Source organism: Oryzias latipes, chromosome 5, assembly GCF_002234675.1.
Source record: "Oryzias latipes chromosome 5, ASM223467v1".
NCBI classification, from domain to species: Eukaryota; Metazoa; Chordata; class Actinopteri; order Beloniformes; family Adrianichthyidae; genus Oryzias; species Oryzias latipes.
The window spans coordinates 32,944,736-32,969,506 of record NC_019863.2 but is presented as its reverse complement, the minus strand read 5'-3'; the positions used below and the strand labels follow the sequence as shown (position 1 = coordinate 32,969,506).

At 48.6% G+C, this 24,771-nt stretch overlaps 2 protein-coding genes and 1 long non-coding RNA gene across 6 annotated transcripts; 2 read left to right on the top strand and 1 right to left on the bottom strand.

Moving 5' to 3' along the window:
* On the top strand, positions 1 to 3,611 carry LOC101174983. Its single transcript, XM_023954675.1, has 3 exons — positions 1 to 143; positions 229 to 1,590; positions 2,811 to 3,611. Exons 1-3 carry the CDS (start codon positions 1 to 3, stop codon positions 3,157 to 3,159), a joined length of 1,854 nt encoding a protein of 617 aa, XP_023810443.1. The 3' UTR covers positions 3,160 to 3,611.
* Positions 3,612 to 3,763: 152 nt separating this feature from the next.
* Positions 3,764 to 21,611, top strand: LOC101175224 (potassium voltage-gated channel subfamily S member 1). 4 transcript variants are annotated; one of them, XM_023955359.1, is made up of 10 exons: positions 3,764 to 4,241; positions 6,518 to 6,699; positions 6,769 to 6,902; positions 7,007 to 7,171; positions 7,240 to 7,411; positions 18,150 to 18,470; positions 19,024 to 19,107; positions 20,357 to 20,449; positions 20,747 to 20,791; positions 20,945 to 21,611. In XM_023955359.1, exons 2-10 carry the CDS (start codon positions 6,529 to 6,531, stop codon positions 21,182 to 21,184), a joined length of 1,425 nt encoding a protein of 474 aa, XP_023811127.1. In that variant the 5' UTR covers positions 3,764 to 4,241; positions 6,518 to 6,528; the 3' UTR covers positions 21,185 to 21,611. The 4 variants fall into 4 exon arrangements, with proteins under 4 accessions (XP_023811127.1, XP_023811125.1, XP_020557158.1 ...); XM_011472811.3 differs by having other exon boundaries at positions 3,776 to 4,241; positions 18,150 to 18,233; positions 18,309 to 18,470; positions 20,747 to 21,611; XM_023955357.1 differs by having other exon boundaries at positions 3,769 to 4,241; positions 20,747 to 21,611.
* Positions 19,094 to 20,756, bottom strand: LOC110014681. The gene is made up of 3 exons (XR_002289662.2): positions 20,529 to 20,756; positions 19,738 to 20,427; positions 19,094 to 19,571 (listed from the first exon to the last, which is right to left on the bottom strand). It is a non-coding gene; the product is annotated as an uncharacterized LOC110014681 (long non-coding RNA).
* Positions 21,612 to 24,771: the final 3,160 nt, after the last annotated feature.

Genomic DNA, 24,771 nt, shown 5'->3' with positions numbered 1-24,771 from the left:
ATGTCAGGGATGAACTCCAGCGCCGCCGCTCTGCCCAAAGACAGCTTTGCCAACGCTGTGACCAAGAACGTCATGGCCGTGCTGGTGTGGCTGGCCATCAGCGTGATCAACGTCAGCATGGTGCGGACCTTCCTGCAGCACAGGTCAGGGCAGCGGGGGGAGGTGGGCGCCACCTTCCCGTGGTTCTGGTTCTGCCGCTCCGTCCCTCTGAAGCCTCTGTTCTTCCAGAGCGTTCTACGAGAACCCCCGCTACATCATGTTCATCTGCATGGTGGTCAACGACGCCCTGCAGCTGAGTCTGGTCACGGCGCTCTACGTGGTCAGCTACGTCTTCAGGAAGATCCCGGTGCTGGTCTGCTGCCCTCTGGTACGTCCTAATGCAGTGAGGGGGGGTTCTGTGTGTGTGGGGGGGTTCTCTGGTTTAAAAGGTCCAGACCAGGGGTCTGCAGCCTGGGGCTCAGGAACCTCATGTGACTCTTTCACCCTCCATGTTGTTTTTGTCCCACATTGTTCAAAAGTTTTCATAGGAGAACATCAGCTGAATCCTGTTTGGCACAAGAAGTCTTTTATTTTGAAAGGAAGTCAAAGTAAAAAAGCTTTTTCACATTTTGAGAAAAAGCTCGTTTCGGTTCATACTCAAGCAAAGAAGAAGAATGATTCCTTTTTCATCTTAAATGTGAAGGAAGTTGGATCAGAATCAGGTTCAGAATCAGGAGGAGTTCGACCCAAACGGCTCTTCCACTGCTGGAAGAGCTCCGGTTCTCTGATGAGACAGTCATGCTGGTCGTCTCTCAGAGGTGTCGGTGGACACGGTCCCCGTCCTCAGCGTGTCCTCGTTTGTTCTCGTCAGATCATGGCGGCGGTGTTCACCACCCGCTCCACCCCTCTCATCCTCGCCGGCATGGCCGTGGAGCGCTTCGTCTCCATCTGCTTTCCCCTCCACTACAGCCAGACGTGCACGGTGCGCCGCACGCTCCTCCTCATCAGCATCATCCTCATCCTCACGGCCGCCCCCCCTGCCACAGACCTCCTCATCGGCACCCTCACAGAGCCCCCGACCTTCTTCCAAAGCGCCGTTTTCTGTGACCACTCGCTGCTCTTCCGCCACGCCTCCGTCTACTACAAGAACTGCGTGTTCGACGGGCTGTACCTGTCCTCCGTGGCCCTCACGCTGCTCTACACCTACTGCAGGATCATGCTGGCGGCGCGGGCCGCCTCCGCCGGCCTGGCCTCGGTCAACCGGGCCAGGAACACCGTCCTGCTGCACGGGGTGCAGGTGGGTGTCACGGGGGGGCGGCGGTCTCCAGTTTGCTCTGTTTCCTGTTTAAGTTTACAGTCGGGATTCTTTCAAATGCTAAGGCCGTGTCACTTCATGTACTTCATGTACGTACTGCACGGAGGAAGGGTCATGGCGTGTACTTGTACTGTTCTGCCTTCCTCTAAGGCCCCAAGTGCTTCACAGTCTCAGTCCCGTTCACACGCTGGTGCCGAATGCCAAGCTTCCACCAAAGGCAAGGCGGGGACACTTCAACGGGGAGGCAGGCAGGGTGGGAATCGAACCCTCCGTACGAGGTCGACCGCCATACCGCTGCACCACGGCCGCCTACAATAAAAAACTGATCATACGAGGAAAAAGGGAGAACAGTTGTGGTCTTTACGAATAAACACGCAAAGAACACGTAAACCAGCGTAGAACACGAAGCGTGTGATTATTGCTGCGTCAATGACATCATATGAACGTGACGTGTGATAAAAGTTACACGTCAAAAGTCTGTTAAACATGCGTGGAACAGTCGTGGGAAGATACACATTTACATCTCGCAAAAATCGACTGCGTGAAATTGACGTAATAATTTGCATAAACTGCATAAAATAATAATAATAATAATAATAATAAAATAATTCTCAATCGCCAAACATGTGGAACAGCTTAAACCGAATTCACGTAAAGACACGTCGGCCGAAAGCCTCGACGGACATCTGAGCACAAGAAACACGCATGAATGACGCAGATCACGCATGTAACTCCATAGAGCGACATTTCATGCGTGGAAAATGTGTCACATGTGCGTATCGGCTGTGGGCCACGACCTTTAGACAGTTAAATGACAGAAAACGGGGAAAAAGTGAGCGGAAGAACTCAAACTATCAACAAGGTTTTTGTCTTTCTAAATTATATTTACCATCATTTGATAAATGTCTCCGAGTTGTTTTTGTTTCCAAAGAAGAAACATTTTCCAGATTCCTGAGGAACTTTCTACTAGAACCTCAGGAAAATGAAAACAGGAACATCGTCTCCAGTTTCTGTATTTGTTGGATTTCACCGTAACGAGTCTACGAGTTGTTTTAGGGGCGGGGCTATATCTGTGAGCACCACGGTCCGGGTGAATACTCTATTCTGATTGGCTGCTGGGTGTGCATTAAAAAGTGATAATCCACACCTAATAAAGTAGATCCGGTCACATACCTTAAATGTTCTGTATCACTACGCCGGTTTCTTTAAAACAAACTTTACCTTCATCATCTGGACACAAACAAGCAGTTAGGTGAACTTCCTCTCTGATCTGATGCTTTATTCAACACATCGCAATCATCAGCATAGATGTCGCTAAATAGTCCGGTTTCTGTGAAAAAAGCGATCCCAGCCAAACAAATAACAAGAATAAAGGACTAAAAACTGGTGGATTAATTTTTGTAAGTGACATTGGTAAAAGCGGGCTGATGAAGTGTGCATGATCAGAATTAACGCACAGCGTGCGTTAATTCTGATCATGCACACTTCGTCTTCCATGAACCATTACATAAATCAGCGAACCCAGAGGTGAGGTCAAAGTTGGTGCGGCCGGTTCTGACCCGGTCCTCTCCCGTCTGTTCCAGCTGATGCTCTGCATGCTGGCCTTCGTGGTTCCCTCCCTGCAGGCCGCTCTCATCTCTCTCTTCCCGCTGCTGATCCTGGAGATCCGGTACATCTTCTTCCTGCTGGTCTACATCATCCCTCGCTTCCTGAGCCCCGTGATCTACGGCTGCAGGGACCAGCTCTTCAGGAAGTACTGGATCCAGAACGTGTCCTGTCGGCGTCGCGGGGCGTCGAGGGTCCTGCCTGCGCTTAGGAGAGACGCCAAGCCTCCTTTTCCTCGGGTCTGCACTCATCCTCTGTAGACGGTACTGGGCCGGCTGGTACCAGCTGCATGTCGGGAATCTTCTCATTTTATACACAATAAAAATCTGGTGATCATCCAAAGCTGCATCTGCATGGCGGTGATCCAAAACTCTGTCCAGAACCCAGAGGTTCTGAGACGGCAGATCCACAGAGGAAACCTCAGAAACCTTCAGGGTGGACTGACCCACCGAAAAACCGAAGGACTTCCTCACTGCAGGTCTACGATCTTCTCTGGGCTTCAGCGAGGAACACACACAGACCTGCATGAGGCCTGCAGCCGGATGGTTCTGCAGAACAGAAGTCCAGCTCCTCATCCTCTGCTGCCGTCAGAATCCTCAGAGGTGGAACCGGTCTGCAGATCAGAACCACAGAAACAAGTCAGACCGTTTCAACATCAACATTAAAAACACTAAACACAAACCAAGAGTGAGTCTGTCTTTACTTTGGCTGAATGTTGACCTTTGACCTTAAAGAAAGAAAGCAGCAAGAAGCTGCAAAGGTCTGAACCAGCTTCCACCACTAGATGGCGCCATCCTCCCATGCAACTGCATTGCAGGGAGCAGGAGGAGCAGCAGGAGCAGCAGGAGCAGGGGGGGCAGGGGGAGCAGGGGGGGCAGGGGGGGGCAGGAGGAGCATGCTCCCGCTGCTGAAATGTCAGACCTGCTTCAGAAACTCACAGTGACAGGCGGACAGACCGGACCGATCAGTTCTTACTAAACAAACCGATCCGGGACGTGCGTGTCCGCGAGTGCGAGGCTGTCAGCTGACAGGTTTCAGGTCAGACCGGAAAACGCGCACTGACCCCTGCCGACGCTTTCTTCGGCCTTTCCTCCGGAAAAGGACGAGAGGAGCCGAAGGCGGCTCGGCTCCGGCGCGCACAGCCGCGCTCGCGCGGATCAGGTGAAGGAGGCTCGCGCGCGGGTGTGAGCTCCTCTCCACGTGAGCAGCAGGCGGTCACAGACACGAGGAAGTTCCGCTCGTTGTTCCCGCGTGGCAGGCGAACTTCAGGTGACTATGGGGTAACACCTGAGGAGGAGCGCGCGGCTCTGCAGGCGAAGGTTGGACGCGGGAAAACTTGAAGGTACGTGACGTCTTGGTCCAGATTCCGGATTGACATGAAACCCAGAAACCCGGAGGAGTCGGTTCCGGCAGCTGCAGCTGCATTATGCATCAACTTCATGTCCGCGCGCGCCCCATAGCCCCCCCCCTCACACACTTTATCTCTGCGAAGTTTGAGCACATTTTCAGACAGATGACGTCACTCTCCTCCCGTGAATTAGATCGATCTGGGTGGATGTCGACCACCATCATCATCCTCATCTTCATCGTTAACGTGGATTCTCCTGAAGGTCCGAGCGGAGGGTGGTGATGAGCGCGAGCGCCGATCATCATGGATGTTGTCACGCGGGAGGAACATCCATGAGAACTTGAGATAAAAACACGCGGGACTTTAATTCACGTGTTTCCGCTGGAAAACAGTTGGATTGATTTCAGGATCAGAAATCCTGATCTCCACTCTGATCCCAACCTCAGTCCGTTTTCCCGCTTTCATCCTGAAGTCTGGCTTCATTTGAGGATTTCCTGATCCTGACCGTCCCCGTTTGGTTCTGACTGAAGCTGCAGGGTGGTAGTTGAATTCCCTGCCGTTGAGCAAACCCTTTTGGCTGCACCTGACCAACATTCAGCCTGATGCTAAAGCGGGGTCCTGTCCGGGACAGGGACCTGACCTTTAAAGATGCCCCGCCCACTGAAGAGCTCTCACCAGCTCCTGCTGTTCTCCTCTTGACAGAAACCAGCTTTTCACACTAAAACAGTTCAGTTTTTCGATCCAAACGTCCAGATAAAGGTGTTTCTCTACAGAACTACCAGCCCCTTTCTAGAGGCTCAAAGGCACAAAGGCAGAAACAGCCTGGCAGTGATGAGGAGGAGCAGACACCCACAGAGATGAAGAACTCTCTTCGTCTTTACTTTGCTGCTTTTCTCTCCGATACCGGCTCGCTTACACCCACCGAGAGCCTCCCGCCGGCGGGCAGAGGCGCCTTCAGCCGCGGCGGTTCACAGGAGCCAGGTCACGTGACCAGCAGTCAGAGGAAGTGGCTGCATTATGCTCGAGTTACCTGTTTGATTCCGCTTCCTGCATTAGGCGCATCGTAAAGCCCAGCATCGCATTACAGCCACTCTACCGTAGTGGAGGAAGATGAGGAGTAAGAGGAGTCCTGGTCCTGCCGGGCTCGGCCTGCAGACGACCGCTGCTGCTGAGGAGAGGCTGGTTTCTTCTCCCCTGAAGCGTCATCTGTTGCTAAGCAACGCAGACCGCCATCGCCAAGCGTGATTGACCTCTGACCTCAGGTGATGTGAGGATGTCCCAGCAGACACTGGTGTCAGAGACTGATGTGAACTTTGTGGTGGAAGGAGGGCGCTACTGAGCGCGTGCAGACAGGTGGGGTTCTCTCAGAGGGCGGAGCATCAGCAGGCGTGGGAGTTTTGGCTGTTTTTATTCGCCCTGAACAAAGAAAAGGGCTGCTAATCATCATAGACGTGTAAACGTTTTAGCGGGGAAAACTTTAGACCTAAACCTCGGAGGCGTGCGTCCCCTGAGGCCTGAGCGGGCCGGTCGGCTCACGCCGGGTTCAGGGTCCCGGAGCAGGACCCCTCTGATCCGTCAGAAGCTCGGCCCATGTGAGCAGAAAACAGACCTAAACTCCTGGAGATTTTGCCAACCCAGTCAGACGGGGGAATGGGGGGGGAGGTTGGCTGGCTCCTCCCCTAGCTCCGCCCCTCAGTGTTTAAACGTCTATAAACCAAATCAACTTAGAATATTTTAGTTGTGGTAAAAACAGAAACGTTTGGGACAAAAAGGGGAACTACTTTCAGGGGAGGATTGATACGCTGCGAGATAAGGCGGCAGGATGGCGTCGGTGGCGCCTGATGACGTGCTGCAGGAAGGAGGGGCTGCTTCCCCGTCCAGATTGTTGAAGGTTTGATTCCAGCCTCATCAGGAGGTTCTGCTCCAAAGTTCAGGGGAAGTTATTTGGATATTTGGATTTTGGTTCAGACTTTAACTCGGGGAAAGTTCTGGTCTGTCCGGGTGACGTTGTTGTGTTTGCGGCGTCTGGCCTGAACATCCCGGTTGGATGAAAAACCACAGAGGTTTGATTTTCAGCATAAATAAAGTGAGCTGTGCCCAGATCATAACCCTGCCACCGCCATGCTTGCCTGTTTCTTACAGTTCATTAGGGTCCTGATGTTACAGAACAAAGTTCTACTTTTATCAGAATATCGGCCCACTGCAGCCAGAACCAGAACCAACCCGTTTCCACGCTGGATGGATTCAGCCGTTTGTCTCTGCCTCCTCAGCAGGTCCCGCCATGGTCAAGAAGAGCCCACCCGGCTGGGTCCTCCAGGACCCCGAAGAGGACCTGGTCCACGTGAACGTGGGGGGTCTGAGGAGGAGCCTGTGTTCCAGCACGCTGAAGAGGTTTCCGGACACGCGGCTGGGGAAGCTGCTGGCGTGCGCCTCGGAGGAGGACATCCTGCAGGTGGGTCGTCCGCCGGAGGGGGGGACCCGGCGTCCCGCCCCCTTCTGAACATCCGTGATGCCGCTGCAGGTCTGCGACGACTACGACGTGCAGCAGAAGGAGTTCTACTTTGACAGGAACCCCGGCCTTTTCCCGTACGTCCTCCACTTCTACCAGACGGGAAAACTCCACGTGATGGAGGAGCTGTGCGTCTTCTCCTTCAGGTGAACAACTCCTGTTGGGGTCGGAGGTCCGAGGAGTTGGTGTGGGAGGTCCACTGTGAGCAACAGATCAGTTTGTTTCCTGACTTGGTTTCCGTTTCCTCCAGTCAGGAGATCGAGTACTGGGGCATCAACGAGTTCTTCCTGGATTCCTGCTGCAGCTACCGTTACCACGACCGCAAGCTGGAAAGCAGCCGCCATCGCAGCTGGGACGAGGACAGCGAGGTCAGCAGCGTGGACACGTGTGTGGATGAGATCTCCGACCTGAACAGGTGAAGCGGCGTGAGCTTCAGGTTGTTTCCCAGCCTCCGTCTCCTAAGCCCCGCCCCCCGCCCCGCAGGGACATGCAGCATTTCCGGCACGTGCGCTACGGGAACCTGAAGAGATGTTTGTGGCTGACGCTGGAGAACCCCGGCTACTCTATCCCCAGCAAGCTGTTCAGCCTGCTGTCCATCGGCGTGGTGCTGACCTCCATCGCCGCCATGTGCATCCACAGCCTCCCGGAGTATCAGGTACTGCGCCGGGCGGGAAACCCCAACCACGGCGGGTCTGCTGTTAGAGGCTAACGGTGGCAGGCGTTTGTGATTCCTGATGGTCATGTGGTCGTTTTCTTTTTTTTTGTTTGTATTTTTATTGACTTTTAAGCATAATTTTTAACAAACACAAACATTGCTCAGCACAACATTGGTCCACAATCGTGTACATTTCTGCAGAAGTGTTTTCCAAATTAAAGTTCCTTTTTATACCAAGGCAAATAAAAATAGATAAGACAAGTAGCAAAAAAAAATAAAAATAATAATAATAGAGTCAGTCCACAATCACGTTTAGTATTGAAGCAATAGTGAGACTGGTAAAGCAAAGATAGGGGGTCCACGTTTTCATGAAATCACTTTTAGTTGAGTGGAGCAGACAGGTCAAGTACTCCAGAGGAAAGAGTTCAATGATAAGTCTATGCCAGTTTGCTTTGGATGGAGGTTTGTCACTGATCCATGACAGAAAAATATTTTTACGTGCGGCATATGTTAGGATGTCATACACTCTGCCAGACGTAGAGATGACTTTATCGTCCCTATAACCCAGCAGCAAAGAAACCGGATTCAGGACCAGGGCTGTCCCTAATATTTTTTCCATGTCCTCCAAAATGTCTCTCCAATATGATAGGATTTTAGGGCAGAACCAGATACAGTGAGAATACGTTCCCAGTGAGGATTTACATTTTAAACACATAGGTGACATTTGAGGGTTCATCTGATGTCTTTTTTTTGGAGAGATTTGCAATCTGTGAATAATTTTATATCGTAAGAGCCTGGCATTATTACGAACAGATATTTGTTTTGTCTGGTTCCAAATAACCTTCCATGTATCATCATCAATAATCACACCCAGATCGGTCTGCCATTTCTCTACTGCTTCTAGTACAGTCAATGAATTGGTCTGATTTAGTACATTATAAAAGCATGTGATTATTTTTTTACCAGGATGTTTTGCAGTAGCTTCTCTAGTTGTGAGGGCGTAGAATCGGAGGTCAAGGTTGTTTTCTTAAATATAAAATCCCGGACTTGTAGGTATCTAAAGAAGTGACTGTTAGGGAGGTTATATTTGACACGGAGCTGTTCAAATGAAGACAAAGAATTTCCTGTAAACAGATGAGACATATTCTTTATCCCCTTTTGTGTCCAGATGTTGTAACCTGCATCAATCATGCCCGGCTGAAACTCAGGGTTGCCTTGTATAGGAGAAAGAATAGGAGTTAAGGAAGACCTCCCCTCCAGCCGCCTGGCCAAGAACCACGCCTTAACTGTGTTAGTGATTATCGGGTTGTTACCACACAGATTTCTAACAGATTTCAGATTTTTGCAGGACAAAAGGCCAGGAAGTGAGCAGGGAGTCTATGATTTTTGGAGGCCTAGCCAGACAGATGTGGGGTCGCCCCCCACCCATTCTGCCACAAATCTTAAAATAGATGACAACTGATAAAGTCTGAAGTTGGGTAAATCTAGGCCTCCTTTGGAAATGGGAAGATGTAATTTTGAAAGTTTAAGCCTTGGTTTCCTTTTATGCCATATAAATTCACTCAGCCAACCATTGAGTAACTTTAAAGATTTGTTGGAAAACAATAATAGGATCATTTGTAAAGGATACAATAATCTTGGTAGCACATTCATCTTAATTATTGATACTCTACCAAGCAAGGAGAGGGGAAGCGGGTTCCATCTTTCAAGGTCCTTTCTAATAGTATTAAGATGAGGTGTAAAGTTAGCCCTGAACAACTGATGAAACATGGGAGTGATCTGAACACCGAGGTATACAAATCCTGATAATGACCAGTGGAAAGGAAATGCTACCAGTGTGTTTGTTCTACTTTTGAGTCTGCCCATTGGCATGGCTAGGGATTTGGAAAAGTTAATTTTGTAGCCAGAGAATGTTGAAAAATTTCAATGAGTCTGGGGATAGAAGATGGGGGTTCTGTTACATACAATAATATATCATCAGCATACAATGATATTTTATGTTGAGTTCCGCCAGCAGAGACTGCCCGTATTATCAGGTCTTGCCTGATGGACTCAGCTAAAGGCTCTATTGCCAAAGCAAATAGTGCAAGGCTGAGAGGACAACCCTGACGTGTCGAGCGATGCAATGAAAAACTGTCAGACCTACAGCCATTTGTGATAACTGAGGCCAAGGGGTTATTGTACAATAACTTAACCCATTGTATAAATGTTTCCCCTAAATTGAATAAATGTAGGATATGATGCAGATAAGGCCACTCAACGCGGTCGAATGCCTTTTCCGCATCTAGTGAGATGACTAGACTGTCCATATCTTGCACTTGACATATATTAATAATATTTAAAAGTCTTCTAATGTTATGACTGGAACTCCTACCCTTAATGAAGCCTGTCTGGTCCTCTTTTATTAAACAGGGCAGGACTTTTTCTAGTCTCAGTGCCAAAATCTTTGATATTAATTTTAGATCCTGGTTCAGCAAGGCAATAGGCCTATAACTAGCGCAATATTCAGAGTTTTTACCTTTTTTTAGGATGAGTGTAATATCCGCTTCTCTTAGTGACTGAGGGAGAGAACCAGAGATAAATGAATGATCTAGCATTGCCAGAAAAGGTTCTAGCAGCACATGATAGAACTCTTTATAAAAGTCACAAGTTAAACCATCTGGCCCAGGAGCTTTACCTGACTGCAATGCTTTAAGCGCTAAAAGGGTCTCCTCCTTAGTAATAGGAGCATTCAGTTCAGCTTTTTGAGTCTCAGAGATATTGGGGAGAGTCAGACCTGAAAGGAAAGACACCATCTCATCTGAAGCTCCTGGATGCAGATCTGATTCATATAGTTCTTTGTAAAACTCCTTGAATATGTTATTAATGTGTATATTGTCAAAGAAGCGATTGCCAGTAGCATCAACAATTGAAGTAATAGTTTGAGAATCAGACTGGGGCTTTATTAGATGTGACAAATATCTGCTAGGTTTGTTTCCAAACTCATATAGCCTCTGCTTGGAAATAAGAAGGGCGCTTTTGGCCTGCTGAGTTAGCAATGTATTTAAAGCAGCTTGTAAAGCACATTTCTCCTGTAATAATAATGGCTCAGGTGATTTAGTTAACACTCTCCTAATATCCTGCAATTTTCTTTCAAGCTTTTGTTGTTGCTCTGTTTACGTTTTTTAGATGCAGAATAGCCAATGACTAGGCCCCTGATAAACGCCTTAGATGTTTCCCATAGCAATGAGGGATTATTGCTAGACTTTGAATTGATAAAGAAAATTTTAAATTCTTTAGTAAAATATGATGTAAATGTCTGATCTTTCAAAATGTGCACATCAAATCTCCCCCTCCTACTCCTTGCAGAAATACAGGTGACAGTCAATTCTAGATACAGCACTGCATGATCACTAACCAAAATATTTCCAATTTCACAAGAAGAGACTTGTTGCACCTGAACTTTTGGAATAAAAAAATAGTCAATACGAGTGTGGCATTTATGAGGAGGAGAGTAGAAAGTAGACTCTTTGTTAGTGGGATGAAGGGTTCGCCAAACATCAGCTAGACAGATTTCGTCGCAAATGGCAGAAAGGGCTCGTGCTTGGTTGGTTGGGGGGGAGCTTCGAGAAGGATATCTATCTACCAAAGGATTAAGTAAGCGGTTAAAATCACCTCCTACTAGTGAAATGGTAGAAGATAATTCAGAGAATTGAGAGAATGTTTTAGTCAAAAAATCAGGGGAATAATTTGGTGGACAGTACAGATTCATAATAGTAATTTCTTCACCTTGCAAGACACCTTTGATGATAACATACCTCCCATATTTATCTTTGATACAAGTCTCAATCTGGAAAGGAAAATTCCTATTCATAAGTATGACCACCCCCCTGCTACTGGTTGTGAAAGAGGAAAAATAGACCTGAGTAATCCAGCCATGTTTGAGTTTCAGATGCTCATTATCATTGAGGTGTGTCTCCTGTAGTAATGCCACATCCACTTTCTCTCTGTGTAGAAGAGAGATAACTTTCCTCTGTTTAATTTTCCCCCGCAGACCCCTTACATTCCATGAACAAAATTTGACTTTAGTTGGTGACATTATAAGTAATGAGATATATGAGAGACTTTAAGAAAACAACAAGTATAGTTTTCTGAATTTGCACTAAATAACATAACAGACCAGTGCTGAGCAGAAACAACATCCAAGAACATAATACATAAAAACAAGAAACAACAGAGAACAATGAACCAAAACAAAGAAGAAGAAGAAAAAAAACAAAAAAGGTGAGGGGTTTCTCCCCAGGTTGGTTGGGGATAGCTTTTCTGAAAGGCACCTGGGAAAGGTGCACAAACAACCAGCAGAAATGCTATACTGTGGCAGGCAGCTACTTAAGCGCCCTTAATTTTTTTTTTTTTTTTTTTTTTGGAGTAGTTCTCCTTTGATCCTGTAAAGATGCCAGTTATAAATGATGAGAGTTTGGTATGATCACATAGTTGTAATACTTCCGTCACACGTCACATACGTCATCAACTTACGTCGGTGCGTGGAACAACACCGGATGTTACATCCCCCTTGTTTTTAAAAAAAAAAAAAAAACTTCAGTATAGTTGTCAAACTGACGAGACTGTGTAAACCATACTAAACCAGAAAGCAATCAGACTTAGCAATAAAACTTATGGAGCAAATTCAAATCCCGTTTGGATGAACTATTAAACCAATGTTTTTTTCCTTTTTAGTTTTTACAAGGTTTAAAATAACACATTTGGTAACAAGGTTTCAGTCTAAAGAATACGACTGATTTGATTACAGATCTAGAACAACCCTAGGTCTCACTATGCGACCTGATCTGGTAGAAACCAGCTGTGATGTTTCTTCTGGTTCTAACGGGTCTGCGTCAGGATGTTGCAAACGCTCTGTTTCGGTGCTCGCAGGTTTGATTGGGTCAGATGCATTTTTTTCAGGATTAGGTTCTTGCGTCTGTAGAAGGTGACGTCGGTTTCTCCTCAGCATCTGGCCTTCATCAGTGACAATGTTGTAAGATCTTTGTGTGGGTGCTGGTCCAATGACAGTTGCAGGCTTCCATGTCCCAGATGGAAGTTGGAATCGAATTGTAGATCCTTGGGACAGAGCAGGCAGCGCTCTGGCACTTCTGTCATAGTATTGCTTCTGCCGGCTTTGACATAATTGTCGTCTGCTCTGGAATGTGCAGCGAGGCGAAAGGACCGGCTGCAGCTGCTTCTCCGTAGCTGGTAACACAGAGCGTAAGCGACGACTCATCAATAACTGGGCTGGTGACTTCAGACCATCCACTGGTGTGTTCCTGTACTCCCGTAGACTCAGGTACGGGTCAACTCTTTGAGCATGAGCTTTATCCATGAGAGCTTTGGCAGTCTGCACTGTCTTTTCAGCAAGTCCATTGCTCTGTGGGTACAATGGGCTGCTGGTGATGTGTTCAAAGTCCCATGAATGTGCAAAGTTTTTGAACTCCTGTGAGCTGTAACAGGGTCCGTTATCACTGATGACAGTCTGGGGCACACCAAACCTGGCAAACATAGCTTTGAGCTTTGTAATCACTGCGCCTGATGTAAGACTGACAATTTTCTCTACTTCAAAGTATCTACTGTAGTAGTCAACGGCTACTATGTAGTCACGGCTGTTCCACGTGAATAGATCTGTGGCTATTACTTGCCAAGGTCTCTCTGGGATAGGATGGGATATCATTGGTTCTCTCTGGTGTGAGTGACGCCTCTCTAGACAGATGCTGCAAGATCCAACCAGCGTTTCTATTTGTTTTCCCATCCCGGGCCAGAACAGAACATCTCTCGCTCTCTGCTTGGATTTTTCAATCCCAAGGTGTCCGGTATGTATGCGTGACAACATGTCTGTCCTGAGCGAGTGAGGGATGATTATCTTTTCGCCCTTCAGCAAGATACCATCTACCTCAGATATCTCATGTCTGTGGTTCCAGTATTCAGCGACGGTGGTTGGGCACCTTTTGCGCGAATCTGGCCAACCTGATTGGATCATCTGCTTCAATCTTGACAGCTGCTCATCCTGTGCGGTGGCTGCTCTTATTTCTGCCATTTTTCTGTCACTCACAGGAGCATTACAGATCACACTGTGAATCTGAAAGTCCATTCCTTCACACAATGTCTGGCTGTCACACTCAATAGGTTTCCTGGACAGCGTGTCGGCGACGGGGATGTGTTTTCCTGGCTTGTGTTGGATGTCAATGTTATACCTTTGAAGCTGCAATATCATGCGCTGGAGTCGAGGTGGTGCGGCGACAAGTGGTTTGCGCATTATGGATTCCAAAGGCTTGTGGTCTGACTCGACAACTACCTGCCTCCCATACAGGTACTGGTGGAAACGCTTACACCCAAAGAGCACTGCAAACAGTTCTTTCTTTATTTGGGCATAGTTTTTCTCAGTGTCATTCAGTGCTTTGGATGCGTATGCTATTGGCCTTTCGTCCTGCAGCAAAACCGCTCCTAGGCCACATTGGGATGCATCCACCTGCAATTTCACATCCTTGGTACAGTCAAAGTACGCTAGTACAGGACCTGGTTCCTGTGTCAGCAGGTCTTTTACACGCTGAAAAGCAACGTCATGATTAGAGTCCCACACAAACTCACTGTTCTCCTTTAGTAGCTGACGTAGTGGGTCTGTTGCTTCTGAAAGTCTGGGTGCAAACTTTGAGAGGTAAGTTACCATGCCCAATATGGTCTCCAACTCAGATTTGTTGCTGGGAGGTGGCATTTCTTTGATGGCTTTGACTTTATTAGGATCGGGCTGGATCCCGTCCCGTGTTAGTTTGTGTCCAAAATAGCTCACCTCAGGCACGCAGATGATGCTTTTGTCCTTATTCAGTTTTATGCCTTTTTCTCTGGTTCTCTCTAGTACTGCACGCAGGTTCCTGTTGTGTTCCTCTTCCGTGCGGCCGTACACCAGGATGTCATCCACAATGGCAGAAACGCCTGAGAGCCCTTCATATGCTTCATCAACTCTCCGCTGGAACTCATCTTGAGCTGAAACTATTCCAAATGGAAGTCTTTTGAACCGGTATCTTCCATAGATGGTATTGAAGGTGGTCAACATGGATGATTCCTCACTGAGTTTTATCGCCCAGTATCCAGATCTGGCATCCAGTACGCTGAAGTACTGTGCACCCGCGAGCCTCGGTGTGATGTCATCCAACGTAGGCAGGGGGTAATGGGGTCGTTGGATGGCTTTGTTCAGTGGGCGAGGGTCTAGACACACCCTAAGTTTCTTGGTTTTGGGTTTTTCCACTACCACTAGGGCATTTACCCATTCTGTTGGCTCTGTCACCTTCTGTATTATGTCTGTATTTTCCATAGCATCGAGCTCAGCTTTAAGTTGGTCTCGCAGGGCATGCGGAATCCGGCGGGGGGGGCATACCACTGGGACAGCTGAAGGTTTTAGCTGAAACTTACATTCTCCAGGGAATAGACCAACGCCGTCAAAAACATCAGGAAACTCCTCCAGGATGTTTGTGCCTCTCCTGGGTTCTGCAGAAACGACATGTATTAGTCTGACTATGTCGAGGTCCAGACAAGCACGCATGCCTAGGACAGGGGGAGCCTTTTCGCATATTATGGTGAAATCCAGAGGAATGATCTTTTCTTTGTGTCTGCATGTCAGCCTGCAGACTCCTTCTGTTTTCAGTGAATGCCCACCAAATGCAGTGAGCTTGCTGTCTGCTGGGCATAGAGCGACACTCCCGAACGTCTGGTGAAATATTTTGGCTGGTATGATGTTAGCCTGAGCACCAGTGTCCACTTTAAAACTCAATCTGTGTCTCTGTTTTCCTAGCTCAATTTCAGCATAGGCTTGTTCTTTGTCTGTGTCTTTGTAACATGAAGTAACAGAATCAACGAACAGTTCTGGTTGCTGCTCATCATCCATGACAGTATGCACCTTTCTGGGCTTGTATTTAATATTTTTAGGCTGTCTTTGCGTTCTGCACATCTTGGCGAAGTGGTTAAATTTCTTGCAATTGTTGCACTGACGTCCCTTTGCTGGACAGTCCTCCATGCGGCTGTGTTGTCTTCCACATGCTCCACATTCTGTGTTTGGAGCCGTCACATTGCTATTATAGGTTTTGAATCTGTGGTAGGACGAGCTCGGCTTATGTGGTTTTTGGCTTATTGCATGAGCAGACTGAGAAGAAATGTTGGAGGTGGCACCTGCCATTACTTTTAGTTGCTGCTGAGACAGCTCATGTGATTTGACGATGTCGATCGCTTTTTCTAGAGTCAGATCGGGGCCTTGACACAGCAGTTTTTCCCGAACTCGTGGTGAGTTGGTTGCAAACACAATTCTGTCTCTGATCATCTCATCGCTGTTTTGGTAATTATAGTCTTTAACCAGGAGCCTTAAATCCGTTAAAAACTGATCAAAACTTTCACATTCTCCCTGTATCTTCTCATGGAATTTATAGCGTGCAAAGATTGGGTTTGCTTTGGGCGTGACATATTCCTCAAATCTATCAAAATAAGTTCTCAGTACCTTTCTTTGATCAGCTGTGAGAGTCCACGTGCTGTATACATCTCTGCCTTTCTCCCCAATCCACAACAACAGGTAGCTGCATTTCTCCTCCTGAGATTTATTATGCAGCGGGCCCGAGAACATGAGCTCCACGTGCTGGCGGAATTTTCTCCAAGCGTCAGGTACATTGGTGGAATCCCAATCCATTCGCGGCATCGGTACGCCGGCGCTCTCCATCGTCAATCGTCAGGTCGATGTGGGCACGCTCCGTTCTGACACCATGTAATACTTCCGTCACACGTCACATACGTCATCAACTTACGTCGGTGCGTGGAACAACACCGGATGTTACAATAGTAAAAAGAAGAGGAAGAAGAAGAAAAAAAGATAGAAATAATAAATAATAAAAATATAGGGCATGAGCATGAGTCTTAATGAGTCATAAAATAAATATTAGGAGTAACCCACGCCTTATTTAGAACCATCGGCGTCGTCATTCAGCCGTTATTTGTAATGCTGGATACATACGACAGAGCCTCCGCCGGCGAGAGGAAAGTTTTTCAGGAGCCGTTGAATGACACCTGCAGCCTCGCCGGGAACAGCATGGAGTATTCCGCGCCGATTTCTCTCAGACGCTGTTTGGCCAGTGTGAACTCCTTTCGCTTTTGCAGCACCGCAGCCGACAGGTCGTTGTAGAAAGAGATCTTCTTTCCATCCAGCATGATTTCGCCCTCTGCAGCCTTTCGCCGCACCGCCGCCATCACTCTCTGCTTATCAGGAAATGCGTGGAATCTGATGATCACCGGGCGCGGCCGCTGGCCGACCCCGGGCTTGGGCGCCAGAGAGCGGTGTGCTCGTTCCAGCTTGACACGTCCCTCTTTCATATCCACACCGAGGAAAGTTGGTAGCCAGCGTTCAAAAAAGTCTAAAGCATCGTTACCCTCCACATTTTCAGGAAAGTTAAATATGCGGACATTTTTGCGCCGTCCCCGGTTTTCCAGATCGTCAATATGTTCCGTGAGAGTGTCCACTTTCTTCTCCAGGGCCCTCATGTTAGCATGGAGCGGATCGTTAGCTGTTTCTAGCTGTAGCACTCTAGCCTCCGCTTCATCCAGACGTTCGCTGGCTTTCTTAAGTTCAGCCGTTTGTGAGAGGACTGTTTTAGCCAGAGGGTCTAGCTTGTCGTTGATTGTCGACATGAGTTTGAAAGTCATTACCTTCAGTGCTTTAGCTAGCGCAGGCTCCAGCTCCATATCACTCTCGTCGTCCTGGTCGCCATGTTGAATCCCATGTGAAGCTGACTTATCGGCGATTTGTTTGTTTTTACGTTTTGTATTCGGCATCTTAAGGTGCTGTTTGGTCCAAAAATGTTCCAAAGTCATAACACACTCCAAGTAAAGTAAAAAAATAGGACATTTTCAGATATTAATTGGGCGCCTAAGACGAGCTCCGAGCAAACACGTCCGTCTCCTAAGCCGCCATCACCGCCCCCCCATGTGGTCGTTTTCAGAGGAAGACGGGACGCCAAGTGGACTAAAGAGCCAATCGGAGCAGCTTTGTGCAGCTTCAGAGGACGAACGCGACCACCGGAGACAGAAACACCGTTCGGCTTAGGGCTGCACCATACGAGGAACACTCGTGGTTTCAGATTTTAGGGATCAATACTGCGATGACGACGATATACGATATAACCTGAGGAATATAAACAAATAGTAAACCAACTAAAAACATCATCTCCAGTTGAATTTAAAGAAGCGTCAGAAGAACTTGAGTGATTTTCTTTATGAAGCTCTTCTATAGGAGGCCAGCAAGGCTCCATCCCATTGGTCAGATGAAGGATCTCCTTAAAGACTTCCAGCTGTTGTTTTAGCACATTTAACGTAGCATTTATCTCCATTTTCACCGTCTTTTACCGTATGCGTGTCGCACAGCTCGGAGTCGGAGCGGCGCCGTCCGGGTTCTGCGTCTGCAGCTTAGGAGCAACTGTGATGGGGGGAGGGGGGTCCCGCCTCGGCCTCCTCGGTCACAGGGAGGGGGGGGGTCACTACCACGGTAGCAATGGTTCCCCTCAGCCCCCAGCAGGGCTGCTTACTCGCTCGCTCGTTCTTCATCCTCAGTGGTTTGAGATGAAGGTCAGGAGGTCGTTTCTCAGAGGAGAGCTCGCTGTAGTCCCTGGACCGGAACCAGGCGGTTCTGCTGCGCCGGCAGGACGGCGGCGGTTTCATCCGGTTGGTTTCTGGTTCCTTTCAGACCTTCGACGCGGACGGGAAGTTGATGGAAGACCCGACCTTGCAGGCCCTGGAGGTCTTCTGCATCTGCTGGTTCTCCTTCGAGGTGAGGACGGCTGCGGCCGGCGCCTCCGACGCTAAAGATGGCTGCCTGTGGAAACGGCGTCTGTGTGTCTTGGAGGTGGGGACGCGGCTGCTGCTGGCGCCGAACAGGAGGAAGTTTTTCCGCCATCCGCTGAACATCATCGACTTGGTGTCCGTGGTTCCCATCTACATCACCCTGGTGTTCGACGTGACTCTGGGCTCCGAGTCCGAGCTGGGGAACCTGGGCCGACTCATCCAGGTCAGCCCCCTCCCCAGCAGCAGAACGGCTTCATGCTGGGGGGCAGAAAACAGATTAACTGAGAAAATGAGAGACCTTCCTGGATTAATAAAGTTTAAAAAATCATTTGAAATCATTTTTAAACATCCTTTTTTTTCCAACCATTTATCCGAAGAAACCAAAGTAAGATCATTATGATCAACAGAAACAGCAGGAATTATGGGAAACTGAAATGACAGGAAGTTAACTTTGAAAACTAAGCAGAGACAGGCTCTTCAAAATAAAACAGGAAGTGACCAACCTGAGCTGACTCTTACAGGAAATGAAGAAAATAAAATATCAAATACATTTTATAAAATCCACATTTCACTTTTTTTAAATTAACTTTCATTTAAAAAAGTGGTTTGTTTTTGTCAACTTCCCTTTTATTAGATGAATTGAAGGATGTGAGGTCTTTTTCTACAGCAGGTTATGCTGTGAGAGGAGAACAAGCTCTGCTGGAGAGAACCGTGAAGGTTCTGGTGTCACTGCAGGGCCGGCGGTTCTGCTGGACTCTTCATGTCTTCTCTTTCAGGTGTTCAGGTTGATGAGGATCTTCAGGGTTCTGAAGTTGGCTCGACACTCCACCGGTCTGCGCTCGCTGGGGGCCACTCTGCGGGTGAGTCTTTTCACACACACCGGTCCAACAGAACATCAGACGCTTCAGGCCCAGCCCCACAATCTGGTTCTGATCGTTCTGACAGCATGAGTGAGCAGGGGGTGTGTGTGGGGGGGCTACTATCCTCCAGCTCAGGCTCACTTTGGCCGGATCTTGGTGGTAAGTTTGAATCCCCAGCTCAAACCCACTGTGCTGTGACCTCCTCTGCCTCCACAGCTGCATTCAGGATCAGCTCAGAACCCAACGGTCCAGACATGAAAACAGGAGCACAGCTGGAAACGGCGCAGTCATGTGACGGGTCATGTGACATGTGAGCTGCATTCAGGCCGCATTTCCAACAGTTTTAATTCATCTCTAGTTTTCCTGGGATTCAAACAGCAGAAAACATTTTCCGCTGCACTTTAAAAAAACCTCTAAGGATCCGAGTGAGACTTCAGGTTTGGGTCTAAACCTGTTTCAGTGACCTGCAGCAAAACCACAAACGGGGGAGTTTAGGGACATTTAGCTGCTGTGGCTGTTGGCGTTTCACACACACCGCGAGCGGACACACACACACACATGCAGACGCACAGACACACACGTACGCACACACACGGCGGGCGGTCACACAGTGGCGTCTCACGGACTTACTGTGGGGTTCTTTTGGCCGTCAGCGCCTCCTTTGATGGCCTCAGGCCTCATGTGGAGTTTCCCCGAGAAGCAACATGGTTTCTTGGACTTTCACAAAGCGTCTGTGATGCTTCCCGCCCTTCAGACGCCTTCATTAGTGCAGCGGCGGCGGGAAGACGCCGCCTTCCTCATTAGCCGACTTCTCAGGTTCTTCTGTTATCAGACGGTTGTGTTTCTCACATGCCTGACATGTTTGTAGGTGGTCATCAGATGGATGTGATGTGACGCATAGAAAAGCAGAGGACTCCATGTCTGTTCATTAGCTGCAGATGAAAAGTCTAACCAGCAGTCAGACGTGTTCCTCTGATCCACACGGCTTCTTCACAGACGCTCCTGTTCCGGTTCAACAGGGGACTTGAACCTCCACCTGTGGTGACCTAAATGAGTTAAACCGACAAAAGATCCACAGGTGTGATCCCTCTGCAGGTTTCAGCTGATCCTCCCATGGCGTGGGCGTGGCCAGCAGTGGACATTTATTCCGTTTCAAAGCCCCCAGAGGGATACTTTGGTTGGATATTTGGACCTCAGGTTTGGGCCGTTCTTTGCGTCTGGCTAACGGCTCTGCTTGTTGTACCTGCAGCACAGCTACCGTGAGGTGGGCATCCTGCTGCTCTACCTGGCCGTGGGCGTGTCCGTCTTTTCTGGAATTGCCTACACGGCGGAATGCGAGGAGGTAAAGAACAGAGTTACACGTAAACCATTCAGGTCATCACATTTCAAACACCTAAATGAAAGATTCCACTCTGACTAACCTGCTGTGACGTCATTTCCTCTGAACTCGTGAACGGGAGGAGCAGAAGCAAAGTAGTCAAACGTTTTGTTTTTTTTCAATGGTCGCCGTCTCACGCGGCTAAACCCCGCCCGTTTCTGTCTTCGTGGTCGGCTGGTTAGTCCTGAATAAAACCTTCCCACAGGGAGGGTCAGGGCGACCCCGGCGTGGAACCTTCACTGTGTCTCTCCTCTTCCTCAGGACGTGGGTCTGGACACCATCCCGGCGTGCTGGTGGTGGGGGACGGTGAGCATGACCACCGTGGGTTACGGAGACGTGGTGCCGGTCACCGTAGCAGGGAAGCTGGCGGCCAGCGGCTGCATTCTGGGCGGCACCCTGGTGGTGGCGCTGCCCATCACCATCATCTTCAACAAGTTCTCGCACTTCTACCGCCGGCAGAAAGCTCTGGAGGCGTCGGTGAGGAACAACAACACCAAGAAGATGAGGATGAGCTGCGAGAACGAGCCGGACGAGGAAGATGACGAGGAACTGGACAGTCGCTGTCTGGACGGAGATGGCATTGAGGACGACGATGAAGATGACATTGATCTAGAGGACGAAGGAGGCGTGGTAAACTACAGTTACGTCGAGCATCCGTCGTACTCGTGGGTGATGAGGAAGGAGATGGAGCTGCAGTGAAGGAGCTTCTCTCTCCACTTCGGGTCACTTCGTCAAATAATTCGGAAGAACGCGATGGATGTCCGTTTGACTTAAGTCCGAGTTGGTTCCATCCACGATCGGTCTGGGTTCTCCTTTGACGTCATGTGATGGACTCAAGAGAACCAGAACAAGAGACCCCTCCCCCATGGAAAAGGGTTCACTCTCACCCCCAGTCGAGTCAATTAAATCACCATTTTTCATGATGCAGACGGCACAGCCAGACGTTAGTAAGCAGTGATTGGTCCCGCTTGGTCTGAGTCACCGTTTCCATGGCAACCACTCACCATCAGAAATGAGCTTGCCGCAAGGCCACACCCCTACCACTTAGAAGCAGGCTACACAAAATCTTTGGACGTGGGGGCCAGCAGGCTCTGCCTACTTTTACTGAAGGATCTGATTGGTCAGTTTTGTATCAGATCCAGAACGGTTCTTCTGACCAATAGAATAACTGACTAACAGCTGTTTGTTCCTCTATAGAAATCTGTGGGATTTTGGCTTCTTGGAGCCACTTCCTGTTTGGAATGCTGTGGGGGGAGGGGTCACTCAGTCCAGGTCTCATGTACAGTCAATGGTTGCAACACACTGTCCCACAGAGCTGAAGCTGAGCGCATGAACACAAATAAAGTCAAACAAAAACCTTGAGCTGCTTCATTTCTCTGCAGAAACATGAAATAAATATAAATATACGAAAACTTGATGATTTCAGGAAATGTTGATCAGATCCAGAATGGAGGCTGATGGCCAAACGGCTGTTCTTCATGGAAAATCCAGATTCTCTGTTCATCAGGTGGAACGGTTCCTCCGACATCAAACCTTTCTGCTCATGTTTTCCTCACATCATACTTTGTGAGTCTTTAAGCAGGAATCCTGGCTAAGATTTGAGGTGCTGGTCTTTCAGGATTCATGTCATTCCCCCCCAGCAGCAGAACGTTTGCAGCTTTGCAGAGACTCATGGAACCAGAAACCACCGCAGAAGCTAAGCGGATCAAACAAGGTTTCATCTTTCTTTTTTTATGGAATCAGTTTCTCCAGAGCGACACAAAGGCATGACATGAAATCAATAGCAGCTAAATCAATGAAAGGAGGGTTATTCAGCAGCGTCGGTGGGGCGGCGGCGCCTCAGCCTGAAGGACAAACGAGTGGCGTTCTGCCTCAGAGTCCATTTGCAGGACGAGTCTGGAGACGTGGACCTGTCAGCGCTCAGGTCAGCAGACGTCTGAAGAAGCTCGGCTTTCACTGGCAAATCGTTGGTGAGACTTTTCCACGCATTCATCCTGGTAAGGAACATGGTCTGCTCCCTGACGTTCTCAGTGAACGGTTCTCCACAGGAGGAACTCAGGCTCACAGGAACACCTGGAGCTGAATGTCATCTTGATTAAACGTCTGAGATCTGACCTCTCAGAAATGTGACCACAGACGGAGGAAATGGTCGTCTGTCAGCTGCTAACAGCCCGATCTTCATCACTGAGCCACAAAGCCACCGTGAGTGAGCCGCCGCCGCCGCCGCCGCTGCTGCTGGGTTGAAGGAGGTGCTGCCTCAGACTTCCTGCGTCAGTGAGGTGATTCATCTGTTCGGCGGCCTTGGTTTCTGAATCCTCCTCAGCAGCTCTGAGGCCACATCGCTGTCTTTGTGAAGGATTCAGAGAAAAATGTTGTTGCTATATTAGCTCAACATTTATTAAACAAATACTCTGGGAGTCTAAACCGTGGCTGCCTGCCCCCCCGATAAACACTGGTGAAAAGGTTTTAGTCACCTGTCTATTCCTACATTCACCATGAAACAAACTATAGTTTATGAATTTCCACAAGATTTAAGTCTGTCTGGATAAATGAATGAAAACTCCACCAATCGGCTCAAATAACCGTCGCTGCAGAAAATGCCAGGAGAGTTTAGTCTTGGTCCTTACCGCCCTTAAGGGTGGATTTCGGCTCATCTGCAGGGTGAGTCTGGAGACGTGGGGGAAAAAAGGTCAAACCTGTATGGGACACGCAGCTGACCTGCACCACATATTAAGGTGGTAGACCTCTGAGTCAACCCGGAGAGAGAAAGGAGTCCTTTTTCTACGGGCGTGCTGAGATCCAGGCCTTCTCCACCAACATCAGAGTGTGACCCCACCAATGACCGTCGGGAAGAACGGTCCACAACTCCTAGAAACACTCCTCAACCTGGTGGACAGCCTTCCAGAAGAGTTGAAGCTGGAAAAGCTGCAGAAGGTGGACGGCAGCATTTGAACTTCACACATCTCCAGCCCAGCAGCTAAACCGACCCCGACCCCAATCACTCTCATCACTGCACACCACCCCCATCCACAGCCATACCATCTCTGCCCCACACCTCCACCCCCCTTTGCCTCACTTCTGATCCGGTGAGGAGAGAACTGAGGTGACCAGGAAAGGTGCAGGTCCAGACGCCATCGGACCTGGACTGCTCAGGGACTGTGCTGACCAACTCTGTGAGGTGGTCACTTACATCTTCAACCTGAGACTGAGTCTGGAGACGGTACCAGTCCTGTGGAAGACCTCCTGTGTGGTTCCAGTTCCTAAGATGGCACACGCTAAGGAGCTGAACCACTACAGACCAGTAGCCCTGACCTCCCACCTGATGAAGACCATGGAGAGGCTCATCCTCAGCCACCTTCGCTCAGTGGTCAGCACCACGATGGACCCGCTGCAGTTTGCCTACAGGCCGAACATCGGGGTGGATGACGCGGTCACCCTATCATACATCCATAGCCCATCTGTATATTCTGTGTTTTACTTTATTTAATTTTATTATTACGTAACACAACATACGTTATGTTGTAATAGTGTACATAAGTCATTACTTTTTCTATTTTTGCACATTTTGAACACCATTCTTTTGCACATTGCTGTCATTCTTCTTCTCTGCTTTTTGAACTCCTGTAACAATTGAATTTCCCCAATGTGGGATCAATAAAGAATATCTCAATCTCAAACTCTATGGGTTAGGAATGGGACGGTCCTTCAGTTCAGATGTGAGTCAAGGCAGGTGAGACACTACTTCAGGTAATTTAGTGTACATGTAAGGCTCAGTAAGGGTGAAAAAGACCAGACGCCGGTGAGTCGTACAGAGTTTTCTGGTTTTTTTACTCCCCAAATCCTGTGGAGTCTGTTTGTTAGCGCTGTTCATGTAATACATGAAGACCGGATGGAGAGAACAAACAGGAAGTGGAGCTTCAGAAGAATCCTGATTGGATCTAAACTCAGAATGTTCTGTGGTGCCGTGGACCTGGCCTGGTGAAGACCCGGTGAAAGGGGAACTTCTGAACGTGTTGCAGGAGACCGGATGGCGTCTATTGACCTAAAGGTAGACCATCACCCCAAAAACTGAACAAATGTCCTCAAAAGTACCAGGCTTCTGATGGACGGGTCGTTCTTTAGTTTCACTCATTTCTTTGTGGTTGTTGGTGCGTCTGCATGTGTATTTCTGGAAGATCAAACCGGAACCTGGGCTTCCTTAAGGTCTGCTGCTGGGATGGAATAACAGGAAGGTTTACTTTTATTTATGAGGAAACCTTTTAATGGGAAGTGAGTGGGAGGTTTAC

Coding starts and splice junctions, on each gene's coding strand:
- LOC101174983 (XM_023954675.1), top strand. CDS start 1: ATGTCAGGGATGAACTCCAGCGCCGCCGCTCTGCCCAAAGACAGCTTT. Junction 144..228: donor CGGACCTTCCTGCAGCACAG/GTCAGGGCAGCG, acceptor CTGTTCTTCCAG/AGCGTTCTACGAGAACCCCC. Junction 1,591..2,810: donor AGGTCGACCGCCATACCGCT/GCACCACGGCCG, acceptor TACATAAATCAG/CGAACCCAGAGGTGAGGTCA.
- LOC101175224 (XM_023955357.1), top strand. CDS start 6,529: ATGGTCAAGAAGAGCCCACCCGGCTGGGTCCTCCAGGACCCCGAAGAG. Junction 7,172..7,239: donor GAGATCTCCGACCTGAACAG/GTGAAGCGGCGT, acceptor CCCGCCCCGCAG/GGACATGCAGCATTTCCGGC. Junction 7,412..18,149: donor ACAGCCTCCCGGAGTATCAG/GTACTGCGCCGG, acceptor GGTTCCTTTCAG/ACCTTCGACGCGGACGGGAA.